Source organism: Lucilia sericata, unplaced genomic scaffold (genome assembly GCF_015586225.1).
Source record: "Lucilia sericata isolate MDLA Ls3-8-SP2 unplaced genomic scaffold, ASM1558622v1 Contig000603F_arrow, whole genome shotgun sequence".
Taxonomy (NCBI): Eukaryota; Metazoa; Arthropoda; class Insecta; order Diptera; family Calliphoridae; genus Lucilia; species Lucilia sericata.
Genome location: NW_023994610.1, coordinates 237038 through 255034, shown reverse-complemented (window position 1 = coordinate 255034; position 17997 = coordinate 237038). Strand labels below are relative to the sequence as shown.

Here is a 17997-nt window from a genome sequence, read left to right as displayed (position 1 = left end):
CTATAGACTAGACTATAGACTAGACTATAGACTAGACTATAGACTAGACTATAGACTAGACTATAGACTAGACTATAGACTATAGACTAGACTAGACTAGACTAGACTATAGACTAGACTATAGACTAGACTATAGACTAGACTATAGACTAGACTATAGACTAGACTATAGACTAGACTATACTAGACTGACTAGACTATAGACTAGACTATAGACTAGACTATAGACTAGACTATAGACTAGACTATAGACTAGACTATAGACTAGACTATAGACTAGACTATAGACTAGACTATAGACTAGACTATAGACTAGACTATAGACTAGACTATAGACTAGACTATAGACTAGACTATAGACTAGACTATAGACTAGACTATAGACTAGACTATAGACTAGACTATAGACTAGACTATAGACTAGACTATAGACTAGACTATAGACTAGACTATAGACTAGACTATAGACTAGACTATAGACTAGACTATAGACTAGACTATAGACTAGACTATAGACTAGACTATAGACTAGACTATAGACTAGACTATAGACTAGACTATAGACTAGACTATAGACTAGACTATAGACTAGACTATAGGCTAGACTATAGACTAGACTATAGGCTAGACTATAGACTAGATATAGGCTAGACTATAGACTAGACTATAGGCTAGACTCTAGACTAGACTATAGACTAGACTATAGACTAGTCTATAGACTAGACTATGACTAGACTATAGACTAGACTATAGACTAGACTATTGACTAGACTATAGACTAGACTATAGACTAGACTATAGACTAGACTATAGACTAGACTATAGACTAGACTATGGACTAGACTATAGACTAGACTATAGACTAGACTATAGACTAGACTATAGACTAGACTAGACTATAGACTAGACTATAGACTAGACTATAGACTAGACTATAGACTTGACTATAGACTAGACTATAGACTAGACTATAGACTAGACTATAGACTAGACTATAGACTAGACTATAGACTAGACTATAGACTAGACTATAGACTAGACTATAGACTAGACTATAGACTAGACTATAGACTAGACTATAGACTAGACTATAGACTAGACTATAGACTAGACTATAGACTAGACTATAGACTAGACTATAGACTAGACTATAGACTAGACTATAGACTAGACTATAGACTAGACTATAGACTAGACTATAGACTAGACTATAGACTAGACTATAGACTAGACTATAGACTAGACTATAGACTAGACTATAGACTAGACTATAGACTAGACTATAGACTAGACTATAGACTAGACTATAGACTAGACTATAGACTAGACTATAGACTAGACTATAGACTAGACTATAGACTAGACTATAGACTAGACTATAGACTAGACTATAGACTAGACTATAGACTAGACTATAGACTAGACTATAGACTAGACTATAGACTAGACTATAGACTAGACTATAGACTAGACTATAGACTAGACTATAGACTAGACTATAGACTAGACTATAGACTAGACTATAGACTAGACTATAGACTAGACTATAGACTAGACTATAGACTAGACTATAGACTAGACTATAGGCTAGACTATAGACTAGACTATAGGCTAGACTATAGACTAGACTATAGGCTAGACTATAGACTAGACTATAGGCTAGACTATAGACTAGACTATAGACTAGACTATAGACTAGACTATAGACTAGACTATAGACTAGACTATAGACTAGACTATAGACTAGACTATAGACTAGACTATAGACTAGACTATAGACTAGACTATAGACTAGACTATAGACTAGACTATAGACTAGACTATAGACTAGACTATAGACTAGACTATAGACTAGACTATAGACTAGACTATAGACTAGACTATAGACTAGACTATAGACTAGACTATAGACTAGACTATAGACTAGACTATAGACTAGACTATAGACTAGACTATAGACTAGACTATAGACTAGACTATAGACTAGACTATAGACTAGACTATAGACTATACTATAGACTAGACTATAGACCAGACTAGACTATAGACCAGACTAGACTATAGACCAGACTAGACTATAGACCAGACTAGACTATAGACCAGACTAGACTATAGACCAGACTAGACTATAGACCAGACTAGACTATAGACCAGACTAGACTATAGACCAGACTAGACTATAGACCAGACTAGACTATAGACCAGACTAGACTATAGACCAGACTAGACTATAGACCAGACTAGACTATAGACCAGACTAGACTATAGACCAGACTAGACTATAGACCAGACTAGACTATAGACTAGACTATAGACTAGACTATAGACTAGACTATAGACTAGACTATAGACTAGACTATAGACTAGACTATAGACTAGACTATAGACTAGACTATAGACTAGACTATAGACTAGACTATAGACTAGACTATAGACTAGACTATAGACTAGACTATAGACTAGACTATAACTAGACTATAGACTAGACTATAGACTAGACTATAGACTAGACTATAGACTAGAATATAGACTAGACTATAGACTAGAATATAGAATAGAATATAGACTAGACTATAGACTAGACTATAGACTAGACTATAGACTAGACTATTGACTAGACTATAGACTAGACCAAAGACTAGACTATAGACTAGACTATAGACTAGCCTATAGACTAGAATATAGACTAGACTATAGACTAGACTATAGACTAGATTATAGACTAGATTATAGACTAGACTGTAGACTAACATATTTATACAGTTAAAGAAATTTTCGTTTTGTGTTTAACATTTTCACTCCAAAAACTCCTACAACATACATATTATCATTTTAGAACATTTACTTAAGGATTATACATAGTATTTTATTTTTCTGAAAACTTTTAACCATTTCATTTCATAACTTTTCTAACATTCCTAACACTTCCTATAGTATCTTTAAAAAATGTTGACTTCATAACAAAAAAAAACTTAAATATTTTAGGTGATTTTTCAAAATCCAATGAAACCGTGGAATCTGTAGTAACACCTTCTTCTGTACCTTCTACTGTTTCTCTTAGTAGACTAGACTATAGACTAGACTATAGACTAGACTATAGACTAGACTATAGACTAGACTATAGACTAGACTATAGACTAGACTATAGACTAGACTATAGACTAGACTATAGACTAGACTATAGACTAGACTATAGACTAGACTATAGACTATACTATAGACTAGACTATAGGCTAGACTATAGACTAGACTATAGGCTAGACTATAGACTAGATATAGGCTAGACTATAGACTAGACTATAGGCTAGACTCTAGACTAGACTATAGACTAGACTATAGACTAGTCTATAGACTAGACTATAGACTAGACTATAGACTAGACTATAGACTAGACTATAGACTAGACTATAGACTAGACTATAGACTAGACTATAGACTAGACTATAGACTAGACTATAGACTAGACTATAGACTAGACTATAGACTAGACTATAGACTAGACTATAGACTAGACTATAGACTAGACTATAGACTAGACTAGACTAGACTAGACTATAGACTAGACTATAGACTAGACTATAGACTAGACTATAGACTAGACTATAGACTAGACTATAGACTAGACTATAGACTAGACTATAGACTAGACTATAGACTAGACTATAGACTAGACTAGACTAGACTAGACTATAGACTAGACTATAGACCAGACTAGACTATAGACCAGACTAGACTATAGACCAGACTAGACTATAGACCAGACTAGACTATAGACCAGACTAGACTATAGACCAGACTAGACTATAGACCAGACTAGACTATAGACCAGACTAGACTATAGACCAGACTAGACTATAGACCAGACTAGACTATAGACCAGACTAGACTATAGACCAGACTAGACTATAGACCAGACTAGACTATAGACCAGACTAGACTATAGACCAGACTAGACTATAGACCAGACTAGACTATAGACCAGACTAGACTATAGACCAGACTAGACTATAGACCAGACTAGACTATAGACCAGACTAGACTATAGACCAGACTAGACTATAGACCAGACTAGACTATAGACCAGACTAGACTATAGACCAGACTAGACTATAGACTAGACTATAGACTAGACTATAGACTAGACTATAGACTAGACTATAGACTAGACTATAGACTAGACTATAGACTAGACTATAGACTAGACTATAGACTAGACTATAGACTAGACTATAGACTAGACTATAGACTAGACTATAGACTAGACTATAGACTAGACTATAGACTAGACTATAGACTAGACTATAGACTAGACTATAGACTAGACTATAGACTAGACTATAGACTAGACTATAGACTAGACTATAGACTAGACTATAGACTAGACTATAGACTAGACTATAGACTAGACTATGACTAGACTATAGACTAGACTATGACTAGACTAGACTAGACTATAGACTAGACTATAGACTAGACTATAGACTAGACTATAGACTAGACTATAGACTAGACTATAGACTAGACTATAGACTAGACTATAGACTAGACTATAGACTAGACTATAGACTAGACTATAGACTAGACTATAGACTAGACTATAGACTAGACTATAGACTATACTATAGACTAGATTACAGACTAGACTGTAGACTAGACTATAGACTAGTCTATAGACTAGACTATAGACTAGACTATAGACTAGACTATAGACTAGACTATAGACTAGACTATAGACTAGACTATAGACTAGACTATAGACTAGACTATAGACTAGACTATAGACCAGACTGTAGACTAGACTATAGACTAGACTATAGACTAGACTATGACTAGACTATAAACTAGACTATAGATTAGACTATAGACTAGTCTATAGACTAGACTATAGACTAGTGTATAGACTAGACTATAGACTAGACTATAGACTAGTCTATAGACTAGACTATAGACTACACTATAGACTAGACTATAGACTAGACTATAGACTACACTATAGACTAGACTATAGACTAGACTATAGACTAGACTATAGACTAGACTATAGACTAGACTATAGACTAGACTATAGACTAGACTATAGACTAGACTATAGACTAGACTATAAACTAGACTATAGACTAGACTATAGACTAGACTATAGACTAGACTATAGACTAGAATATAGACTAGACTATAGACTAGAATATAGAATAGAATATAGACTAGACTATAGACTAGACTATAGACTAGACTATAGACTAGACTATTGACTAGACTATAGACTAGACCAAAGACTAGACTATAGACTAGACTATAGACTAGCCTATAGACTAGAATATAGACTAGACTATAGACTAGACTATAGACTAGACTATAGACTAGATTATAGACTAGATTATAGACTAGACTGTAGACTAACATATTTATACAGTTAAAGAAATTTTCGTTTTGTGTTTAACATTTTCACTCCAAAAACTCCTACAACATACATATTATCATTTTAGAACATTTACTTAAGGATTATACATAGTATTTTATTTTTCTGAAAACTTTTAACCATTTCATTTCATAACTTTTCTAACATTCCTAACACTTCCTATAGTATCTTTAAAAAATGTTGACTTCATAACAAAAAAAAACTTAAATATTTTAGGCATGCTAATAGTGATTTTTCAAAATCCAATGAAACCGTGGAATCTGTAGTAACACCTTCTTCTGTACCTTCTACTGTTTCTCTTAGTGTTAATGATAAAAAAGAACAAGTTTAGTTTTATAGCGAATTTAGCTAAAAATTTGTTGTAAATTTTTGTTTGTAAAAAATTGTGTTATTTAAGTTATAAATTGTAATTTTTATATTTATACTATAATAAGTATATGTATGTATTCTGTAATTTTTAGTTAAATTGTAAATTATTTTATTAAATGTTTTTCTATATTATATTATTTTTTACTACTTATACCACATAAAGCAAAAATTAGTAAATGTATTATGTGTGTGTTTTATTTGTAACACCTGCACTTTTGGCTTTTAGTAGGTAAAAAAGGAAAATTGGCTTTAAATGTATAATTTAGAGTTCAAACACCGTTTTTTGCACAGGCTTTGTTTTCTTCATAAGTTTTTTTTTAATATTAATTATACTCAATTTGACTTACTTTAGCAATAGAAGACGTCCCTCATTTCCCTGTCATTGCCCTAAATTTAGTAAATTGTTTAAAAAACGTGTTTGTACCTGTACCATTAGCCAAACCCCAAACAATGTTAAACACAATTCAACGACTAATGATGGCAAAAGTCATCAACAAGTATCGCATGCTCAAATATTTTACGATAAAATTTTATAAATAAATGTAGTTAATTTTGTCAAAAAATTATTTTGTTTATCTTTTTGAAAATTAAAAAAAAATTACAAAGGTAAAGTAGATAGTTGTTAACTATAAACAATTTCGCTCAGTGTTTATTTTTTGAAATACAATTTAATACAAATTATACAGCCTACTTTAAGGCATGAAAATTCGTTAATACTTTTTATTACCGTTACAGCAACACTCAACCATATGAATCTTTGCCTGGAGACGACAATGCCAATGTGGCAAATGTTCAAAATCGTGCTGATCTGGAACGCAATTCTCTTAATAGAGATTCAGTATTAGATATTTAATTAACATTTCATCTGTATTATATTTAAAATATTCTATTTATTTCATATTAAATATATACTAAATAATTCATTTAATTTCACTGGTAACTTATTTCTAGGGAAATATTTTTCCTAATAATTAATTAATTTTAAGGTACAACATTCCATGGCACATAACTACCAGCAGCAGGTTGCTCAATCTGAAATATAATATAAAAAATTTAAAAATTTCAAAACTAAAGAATGTAATCTAAAGAAACTTATTTGAATCTTCCAACTTAGTCCAGAATAGACCAAATTATAGACTAGACTATATACGAGACTATAGACTAGATTATAGATATAGTAAATAAGTCTGAAGTTTCCTTACCAAATTCGTGAACTCATCCTGACAAGCCATACGTATACGTGCGGAAGTTGCTGGTGACTCCAGTCTAAATTCCGCGCTCAAGCCATTCGATATCCGGGCCGCTGTTATGGCTTCTTTAATAGCAAAGAAAACAGAACAGCCTATAAACAAGGGAGGTTCACCAACAGCCTAGAAAAAGTATTACCACTTAAAAAAAAAAAAAAACTATAAATAAAAAAAATTTCACTCTTACCTTGGAAGAATAAACTGCTCGAGGATTAGCTGCCCCCGTTAAAATCGTAACATTAAATTCTCCTGGTATATCAGCAAAACCGGGCAATTTGTACATGCCGGGACCACGTGAATAGACAACACCTTGGGGTGAGTAAACCATTTCTTCTAAAGTAAAGAGGCCATAACCTTGCATAAAAGCACCTTCGATTTGACCAATATCTATGGCTGGATTTAAACTTGAACCAATATCCATAACAATATCGGTGCTAATAACCTGATGATCTCCGGTAAGACAATCGATTTCTACAACCGAAGCTCCCACACCATTAGTAAAGTAGTTGTACATTAAAGCATTGGGATTATTAACTGGATCATAGCCAATATCGGGCATTCTATAGAAACCAGTAGCCGATAAGCTAATACGGTCAAAATAGGCCTTACTAATCCATTCAGTCCAAGTGCCATTAGGATTGGCTTCTTTAATAGGCGCCAAACGTTTATTTAACTTTTCACAAGCATCCAAAACTGCCATGCCGTTTAGATCGGAACCCGAACTGGCTGCTGTGGGGGAAGTATTTGGCACTTTATCGGTGGCTGTCTCGGAAATGTGTATGTATTCAATGGGTATTTGTAAAGCACGAGCACAACATTGCAGCATTTTGGTGTGCAAACCCTGGCCGATTTCCACGCCGCCATGCGAAAGCAGTACCGAACCATCGGCATAGATATTAATCAAAGCACCAGCTTGATTAAGATGCGAAACACCAAAAGCTATGCCATACTTGGTGGGCACTAATGAAATGCCACGCTTGCGCCAACGATGATTACGATTGAATTCTTCAATCTCTTGTTTTTTCTGGTAATACTTCGATTGCTGCAGACAATCGTAGAAACATTTCTCAATGGGAAAATTGTCCAACTTTTGTTGATAGTGCGTTATGTCGCCTTCTTTGTAGAAATTCAATTTCATAATTTCCAAATAATCCTTGTTTAAAATGCGTGCAACATCACGTATTATATGCTCTCCCGCAAACATGCCCTGAGGACCACCAAAACCCCTAAAAGCGGTATTTGACGGTAAGTTTGTTTTACACACCCAACCGCCCACTTTAATGTTGGGTATTTTATAGCAATTCTCAAAATGATACATGGCTCTTTCCAATACCGAGAAAGAAAGATCCATCGACCAGCCGGCATTATTGTAGCATTCAATATAACAACCGGTTAAACGACCCTCTGAGGTAAAGGCAATCTTGTATTTAAACAAGAAGGGATGACGAGTACCGGTGATCATCATGTCTTCATCACGATCCAGCATACAACGTATGGGTCTACGCAAACGGTGACAGGCCAAAGCCACCGGCAGGGCTACGGCAATAGCTCGTGATTCTTTGCCACCAAAACCACCGCCCAAACGTTTGGCACGGCAAACAATACGATGTGCTGAAGTGGATAAGACATGAGCCACTAGTTTTTGCACCTCCGATGGATGTTGTGTGGAGCAGAATAATTCAATTTCATCCGAATCACGGGGCACCGCCAAAGATGCATGAGTCTCTAAATAGAAATGCTCCTGACCACCCATGCGACAGGAACCCTCATAGACATGATCAGCTTCTCGGAAAGCTTTCTCTACATCACCTTTTTCCGTAAAACGAGGATAGTCTGGGAAATAGGATTGATGTTCAATGGCTTGTTCAATAGTTATAATCACTGGTTTGATATCCTCATATTCGATTTTCACCTTACGGGCTGCTCTTTGAGCTATAGTTTGATTATCAGCCGCTATAGCGCCCACAACTTGTCCTTGGCAGTATACTCTATCTGAGGCGAAAACCTCTTCATCATGAAATACCGGACCAACTTCATTTTCATGATGCGTTAGATCTTTGCTGGAGAAGAAGGCATGAACACCAGGCATGGCTAAAGCTTCTGAAGCATCAATACTCAGGATTTTAGCATGAGCTTTTGTACTCAATACCAATGCTAAATACAACTCATTTTCCATGCGTGGTATATCATCGCAATAGATGGCTTCGCCGGTGGCCTGTTTTAAGGCGGAAGCATGTATCTTAGGTCTACCAATAGGATCACATTCCGATTGTTTGTTAGAGACTTTTTCAAACAGTTGAGCACTTTTCAAGGCAGGAGTATGGAATACCTCAGCACCACTTAATTCTTCTTGGGGCAAAGAATCTTCAGGTAAAATACCATCCTTAATAAGTTTTTGTGTTATGGTAAGATAGGATTTAAAGAATAAGCTCACCACCAGAGAGCGTCGGTAAGCAATCATGCCACCAGGAGCAGAGGGCGCTAATGGTAACTCTGCACACAAACTTTCTACTATACGTTCCATTAGGACCTTATTCCACTGTTGTTTAACCATTATTTCGGCAGAACGTGTAGCCAAGACGGTAGTTGGCGCCATACCTCCAAAAGCCATATAAACCTTTTCTACAGTTATAGTCTTGGGATCTATAAACACATTAATGGCTGCATTTACTATGGCTATATCATCATCTCTACGTTTGGCCTGTTTAAAGGCCACCACATATTGATGTTGCAAAGTCTTAGGGAAATATAGACCCACCAAAACTTCTGTGGGTTCGATAACATTTTTACGATAGCCCGTAAAGAAACCCGATGACATACATACCTCTCTGTACTTAATTTGACCCTCAACGTATTTGGCCACTTTCAATTTAACAGCACCGGCCATTAGTACAGGATTCATGTCGGATATGGGACTACCGGTCATAATATTTCCACCCAACGAGGCCACATTTCGAATTTGTTTACCCGCAAAATAATGCAACATATTGACTGCACATTGGAAGAATCTGGTTTGATGTTCGGGTAACTTCTCAATTCTCTCTCTTAAAATTTTGTCTATATCCATTAAACTAACGGAAGCGCCAAAATATATATTCTCCTCTGATTCCTGGACATCTATCATTTCTTTCACCTTTGTAGGATTTACCAGGACGGGATAGAGAAAATGTTTAAATTTAACCTCCACTCCTATTTCCGTATTGCCCACGACCAACTTAGCTTCTGGATATTGTGCCTTTATCTTAAGTAAATCTTCTAAATTACCAGGTCGATACCAAGTAACACGTTCGCTTTTATAAACCAATGTCTGAGAATCCCATTCTTTGTTTAGCTGTAGTTCTGGGGGAAATATGGGTTCTTGTGTAGGATCAAAAGGCACAAATTCACTTTTCTCAAATAGTTTATCATCGACCAAGACACCATTTTCCACGCCATTGCCACAAGCATTGCCGTTCATTTTACAACATTTCTCACCCATAGGACAACCAAATTCTTTGGTAAATGTTTTATAACCCTCTAAAATGGGCCTATAACCAGTACAGCGACATAAATTGCCTTGAAAGGCAACTTCCAAATCTTTCATGGATGGCTGAGGTGAATTTCTTAATAGGGCATACATAGACATAACAATGCCGGGAGTGCAAAAACCGCACTGACTACCATGGGCTTTGGCAAGACGTTCTTGTACTGGATGTAGTCTGGTGCGTGTACTACCAATACCTTCAACAGTGGTTACAGCACAACCATGCATGGCACACACTGGTGTTAGACAAGCGTTCACCGCTATATGTTTAATTTGATTCGTTAGTGTGTCAATGCGTGAAATCATTACAGTACAGGCTCCACATCCACCCTCGCCACAACCCAATTTCGTGCCACATAATCGGAGTTTTTCACGTAAATATGTGAGTAGGGTACATTCTGGATCGGGATTGGCATCAATTACCTGGAAAATAAGTAATATTAGAGATTTAGCTAAGCCATAATTATGGACTAAAATATAGTCAAGACTATAGACGAATAGATTATAGACTGGACTACAGACTAGACTTTAGACTAAACACTTTAGAATATACTATAGACTAGACTATAGGCTACACTATAGATTATACTATAGACTAGACTATAGACTTGACTATAAACTAGACTATAGACTGTGCTATTATTAAGTGTAGAGAGACTAAACTACAGTCGATAGATAAAACTACAGTCAACTATAGTTGAGACTATAGACTAGACTATAATCGAGATTGTAGACTTATCTATAGTCGGGACTACAGACTAATCTATAGAATATAACATTGAAAAATTTTATTAAAATTATAACTTGAATAATATTTCTAAACTACAAGCTAATTTAAACGTCGCCTAAAGTCAAGATCATTAAACTTTTGGCGTAATTAAATTTACTGTATCAATTTAAATACATATGTATATATATATATATATATATATATATATATATATACATATTTATTTCCTTATTTAAACAGTTTGTGCTTTGTTTTTAATTCTCTAACTCTAAAAAGTGAGGTGTAAAGTCTAATAGCAAGACAGTTTAGTAATGGAAATATCTGAAATTTTCTAAATCCCCCACTAATATAAGTTTAACCAATGTTTATTGGAAAAACTACAACTTCAAGGGTTAAAAAAACTTTTAAATAAAGATAGCATTTTGTATATAAACTATTTATAACAGTTTTCGATTTCTTATTTATTTTTGTGCTGCATTATAAAAATTTATTGCACGATTGTTATAATTTCGCTGACAGTACGTCACAGGGGGGTCTGAAAGCCGTCAGCGATAAGATTTTTATATGAATGATATTTTTCAAAATATTTTCTTTTTTTTTTTTTTTTGCAATAAAGGTTACACAAAAATGTACTACAGTATATAATTGTTATTGTTTTTTTAATCTATAAAGCAAATATTGAACTAAGAAAAAACAACAATATTGATAAGACAAGTATTTATATTTAATAAAAACAATTTTATTTCTTACAAATCAATCAAATATATATTTTGAAATAATTGCCAAGTGAAATAAAGTGTGAATTTAATGAATAGCAAAAAAATTTTCCGAAAAGTCTCGAATGTCTGAAGTGCATAATTTTGATTAGAAACTAGATCCATGTGATTTAATGAATTATCTTGATGAGATTAATAAACTTTTTACACAACCCTCGTTTTGTTTGACTTTAATTCATATGATAATTATTGATAACAGTATCTTAACCTCATCGGTAGCTAATTTTGTTTATAATAATTTAATGCAAATGATAAACAACATTTTTAAAATAAATAGTACATTTCAAACATTTTATTGCAGAACTGAACCATTCAACTGACAATTCGTCTGTCCGGTCTCAATGCATTTAATATTTTTCGTCACACTTGAATTGAATTTAAATTTAGATAAGTATTCGTTAAAGAAATATAATTTTAGCAAATAGTTTATTAGTCTAATAAAGTAATAATGGTTATAAAAAGCTCATTTGCCATAAAACGGTTATAACTCAAAATATCAAAGTTTTTAATAGAAATATCAAAGTTTTTAATAGAAATGTTTTCTAATTAATTAAAAACATTATTTTCAATTTTGAAATTTTTCAGCAACATTTTTTCTCACTTCTGTTTAAAGTCATAAGCTCTTAAGATAATACTGATAATGAGTGTAGATCGAGGGTACTTACGTGACAAAATTGTACTTTTTAAAACCAACCAACAAAATGCTGTTAGATTTCCATCGAAGAAACTTTTTATGTGTAATACTAAAAAATAACTAGCTACGAGTCTTGTCTAAAGTTGAGGCATTAGTTTGATCTTAAACGATGTTATAGCTATAGACTATTAAACTGACTTAAGTCTAGACTATAGAATTACAGACTAGACTATAGTGGGGACTTTTAACTAAGAAAACTATAGGCTCGACTATAGACTAGACTATAGACTAGACTATAGACTAGACTATAGACTAGACTATAGACTAGACTATAGACTAGACTATAGACTATAGACTAGACTATAGACTACACCATAGACTAGACTATAGACTAGACTATAGACTAGACTATAGGCTAGACTATAGACTAGACTATAGACTAGACTAGACTATAGACTAGACTAGACTATAGCCTAGACTATAGACTAGACTAGACTATAGACTAGACTAGACTATAGACTAGACTATAGACTAGACTATAGACTAGACTAGACTATAGGCTAGACTATAGACTAGACTATAGACTAGACTATTGACTAGACTATAGACTAGACTATAGACTAGACTATAGACTAGAGTATAGGCTAGACTATAGACTAGACTATAGACTAGACTATAGACTAGACTGTAGACTAGACTAGACTAGACTATAGCCTAGACTATAGACTAGACTATAGACTAGACTATAGACTAGACTATATACTAGACTATAGACTAGACTATAGACTAGACTATAGACTAGACTATAGACTAGACTATAGACTAGACTGTAGACTAGACTATAGACTAGACTATAGACTAGACTATAGACTAGACTATAGACTAGACTATAGACTAGACTATAGACTAGACTATAGACTACACCATAGACTAGACTATAGACTAGACTATAGACTAGACTATAGACTAGACTATAGACTGCCTATAGACTAGACTATAGACTGCCTATAGACTAGACTATAGACTAGACTATAGACTAGACTATAGACTACACCATAGACTAGACTATAGACTAGACTATAGACTAGACTATAGACTGCCTATAGACTAGACTATAGACTGCCTATAGACTAGACTATAGACTAGACTTTAGACTAGACTATAGACTAGACTAGACTATAGACTAGACTATAGACTAGACTATAGACTAGACTATAGACTAGACTATAGACTAGACTATAGACTAGACTATAGACTAGACTATAGACTAGACTATAGACTAGACTATAGACTAGACTATAGACTAGACTATAGGCTAGACTATAGGCTAGACTATAGACTAGACTATAGGCTAGACTATAGACTAGACTATAGACTAGACTATCGACTAGACTATCGACTAGACTATCGACTAGACTATAGACAAGACTATAGACTAGACTATAGACTAGACTATAGACTAGACTATAGACTAGACTATAGACTAGACTAGACTGTAGACTAGACTATAGACTAGACTATAGACCAGACTATAGACTAGACTATAGACTAGACTATAGACTAGACTATAGACTAGACTATAGAATAGACTATAGACTAGACTATAGACTAGACTATAGAATAGACTATAGACTAGACTATAGACTAGACTATAGACTAGACTATAGAGTAGATTATAGACTAGACTATAGAGTAGACTATAGACTAGACTATAGAGTAGACTATAGACTAGACTATAGAATAGACTATAGACTAGACTATAGAGTAGACTATAGACTAGACTATAGACTAGACTATAGAGTAGACTATGGACTAGACTATAGACCAGACTATAGACTAGACTATAGACTAGACCATAGACTATACTATAGACTATACTATAGACTAGACCATAGACTAGACTATAGACTAGACTATAGACTAGACCACAGACTAGACTATAGACTAGACTATAGACTAGAATATAGACTAGACTATAGACTAGACTATAGACTAGACTATAGACTAGACTATAGACTAGACTATAGACTAGACTATAAACTAGACTATAGACTAGACTATATTCTAGACTATAGACTAGATTATAGACTAGACTATAGACTAGACTATAGACTAGACTATAGACTAGACTATAGACTAGACTATAGACTAGACTATAGACTAGACTATAGACTAGACTATAGGCTAGACTATAGACTAGACTATAGACTAGACTATAGACTAGACTATAGACTATACTATAGACTAGACTATAGACTAGACTATAGACTAGACTATAGACTAGACTATAGACTAGACTATAGACTAGACTATAGACTAGACTATAGACTAGACTATAGACTAGACTATAGACTAGACTATAGACTAGACTATAGACTAGACTATAGACTAGACTATAGACTAGACTATAGACTAGACTATAGACTAGACTATAGACTAGACTATAGACTAGACTATAGACTAGACTATAGACTAGACTATAGACTAGACTATAGACTAGACTATAGACTAGACTAAAGACTAGACTAGACTTAAGAATTTTGTATCATTCGTATCATAAATGCATTTTTGAAATATATTAGACCCGTGGAAATTAACCTGAACAAAAGGTAAATCAATCTCGACTATATGAAATTTTGTTAGTCTGTGTCTCAGTTCAAAGCCAATTTCTAACATATATTCCTTTTTAGACAAATCTACGTTATATTTAAATTAAAATATATACCAGATAGTAAATAACAATAAAAAACTTTAAATATTTTTAGTACAATTCTGTAGCACAATGACGAGTATTATCAATATTTGTATGTATTATGTTCACTTAATAATTATCTGTGAGTAGATTATTCAACAAATGTTAGATTATCATTTAACTGAATATATGGAACAGACATTAGTTAGCTACTACTTTTAATATGTGTACATTTATTGTTATTTTTTTATTTTAATTAAAAGTATTCTTTAAATGTTTCTAAAGACACACAGAAAAAGATAATACAAACAGATAGTAAGTAGTAAAGCTCTATTTCTCAACGTTTTTTGTTATAATCTTAAACATGTTTATAAAAGGATAAGAAAATAAATTATTACTAACTATTTAGTTAAGAATTAAGAATAGTGTTGAAATTTGTCCAAATTATATGTACATATGTATGTTACTAATATTATATGGTGTTTTTGCAACACTTTGTTTACAACTTACATGTATTGGCAAATATTTAACTACTCTTCTCTTTTCATTCCAAGTTTCTTCGAAATCTGATAAATGTTTATTTTAACAAAACCTATATTTGTACAATCTTTTATTTAAATTTGAACTAATACTTTGAAAAAATCTCTGTGTCTCAAAAATAATTTCCATATTCCAAATTATTCTAATAGGTTTCTTTTAATTAAAATTCATTTTCTTAAAATGCAAACAACAAGTGATAAGGTAACCAAAACACGTTACATCTTTTACAATCTGGACCTGAATGATAGACAAAAGCAAAAACAACAACTACAAAATAGTGACTATTATTGAAAGCAACACATTAGACTGTTTGTACGGTTTGTTAAATAAATATCCCAGCAAAAATGCATTGTACTTACTCTATCTATCTCTATCTAAAATAATACAAGTTTTCAGGAGAGCAAAAAAACTGTTTATTTCGCTAGTTCGTGAAGATTTTTCAATTTTTTCTTTTACAATATATTTTTACGACCATATTCTAAACCATTATATAAAAAGAATTTTAATTTTTGCATTATTTACAAAATTATTCACAAATTTATATCAGATAGAGCTTATTTTTCTACGAAAATGTTCATTCAACCAACAGATAGAGAGTTTTTCATGGAAACATAAAATTTTTATTTGAATTAAAATCAATAAATATTATACTTTATACAATTTAATGGAGGAAAAGAAACCAAATTGTTGAAAAAGCAACAGATTATAATGTTTTGGTCCAAAATCAATGTTATATGGTTAAACACGACAATAAAATTGATTTAATTAGTATCATAATGAGCGATATCTCAAAAACTATTAGACCGATTTTAAATATTTTGACGGATTTGTGTTCAGCATGTCCAAATTATTAAGAAGACTTGTTTTGCAACAGAAAATTATCCAAAGGGATCGAGTTTGAAGCAATTTTTGGATAAGATAGAGAGTTTTGCATTCAGAATTTTTCTTTTTTTAAGATAGAGAAATTTAAAAAATGCTATAAAATTGCCAAAAAATATTTTTTTTCTTTGAAATTTATATCACTGATGCGCGATAGTTTGCTGAATATTTTGCCATCAAAATCTCATTTTCATAAAAATGACAGATAGCGACTATTGAATATAGTCCCTCGATATACTTGTGTACATATGTACGTAAGTACTAACTTAAAGCTTTGAAATTTTCTTTTAAAATGAAAAAATAAATAATTTTTAGTCAAAACTAATAGTAGACGCAGTAGACGTGCTCATTGACGTCCTCATTGGCAATTTTTTTCTCAAAAACAAAAGTGCTTACTTAACTTCTTAGTTGCAGGCGATCGTAGTAAGTATTTACCTAACTCCCTACTTGTAAGCGAGCGTGGTAAGTACTTGCCTCCAATGTCATCTCCGTGATAATGACTTAAAATGTTATTGTTTAAGCAAATATTTCAATGTAAGTATTTGCTGGTTTATAATCAAAAATTTCAAAAGTCGTTAAATTTGAAATGCAATTTTATTTTTTTTTTGTATCGTTAAACAAGGTATCAGTGTTTATAGTGGATACCCATTCTCGTGTTGGGAAGTGGAGACAAACGTTTTCATACATATGTATGACAGACAATAACAATGCGTGTACAAACTTAAATATCAGAGAATTCATTTTATAAATAATCAACAAGTATCTTCTTCTATATGAAATTTTTTTGCATACAAATAATTGCTAATACAACTTTTAAACAAAATTTTGAATTTCTTAATTTTAATTCGGGGTTTTTTATGAATTACATACCTTTTTTCCATTAACAAAAAATATCAAAGTAGAAAATGTTGTTTTTAAATCTAGGATTCCATTATGTTCTTGCGTCATATTCGACATTTTTCTTTATTTTTTATTTTTTTTGTTTCACTTTAAATGCACACACGATCTATTATCAATTTTGTTCAATTTAACTATATTTACAATGTTGTTGTCTGTCTTTGTATTTTCTTATTTTCAATACAAATTTTTAAATCAAATATTCGTTTATAAACGAAATACAAATCTTGGAATTATTATTAAACACACTACGTCTTGACACACTGATCACACGTTGCAAACTGGAGAACTGAG

General features: G+C 32.7%; 2 protein-coding genes across 4 annotated transcripts in view; one reads left to right on the top strand and one right to left on the bottom strand.

Annotated features, from left to right (window-relative positions):
- The window catches only part of LOC119606568 (cystinosin homolog), a 25222-nt gene extending 18509 nt beyond the window's left edge, over positions 1–6713 (top strand). Inside the window, exon 9 of one of the 3 annotated variants that reach the window (XM_037960124.1) lies at positions 6521–6713. In XM_037960124.1, the coding sequence (XP_037816052.1) occupies positions 6521–6638 (118 nt within the window). In that variant the 3' untranslated portion in view covers positions 6639–6713. Of the gene's footprint in view, positions 1–5632; positions 5960–6137; positions 6349–6520 lie in introns of those variants that run through there. The other 2 variants (XM_037960123.1, XM_037960126.1) reach the window with 2 other exon arrangements.
- On the bottom strand, positions 6656–17997 carry LOC119606567 (xanthine dehydrogenase). The gene is made up of 4 exons (XM_037960122.1): positions 17677–17997; positions 7220–10978; positions 6988–7155; positions 6656–6817 (listed from the first exon to the last, which is right to left on the bottom strand). Exons 1-4 carry the CDS (start codon positions 17761–17763, stop codon positions 6767–6769), a joined length of 4065 nt encoding a protein of 1354 aa, XP_037816050.1. The 5' UTR covers positions 17764–17997; the 3' UTR covers positions 6656–6766.

Excerpts from the sequence above, each read along its gene's own strand:
- LOC119606567 (XM_037960122.1), bottom strand. The coding sequence starts at position 17,763 with ATGTCGAATATGACGCAAGAACATAATGGAATCCTAGATTTAAAAACA. Across the intron at positions 10,979-17,676 it reads TTTTTGTTAATGGAAAAAAG|GTAATTGATGCCAATCCCGA; the intron begins GTATGTAATTCA and ends CTTATTTTCCAG. Across the intron at positions 6,818-6,987 it reads AGGATGAGTTCACGAATTTG|ATTGAGCAACCTGCTGCTGG; the intron begins GTAAGGAAACTT and ends ATTATATTTCAG.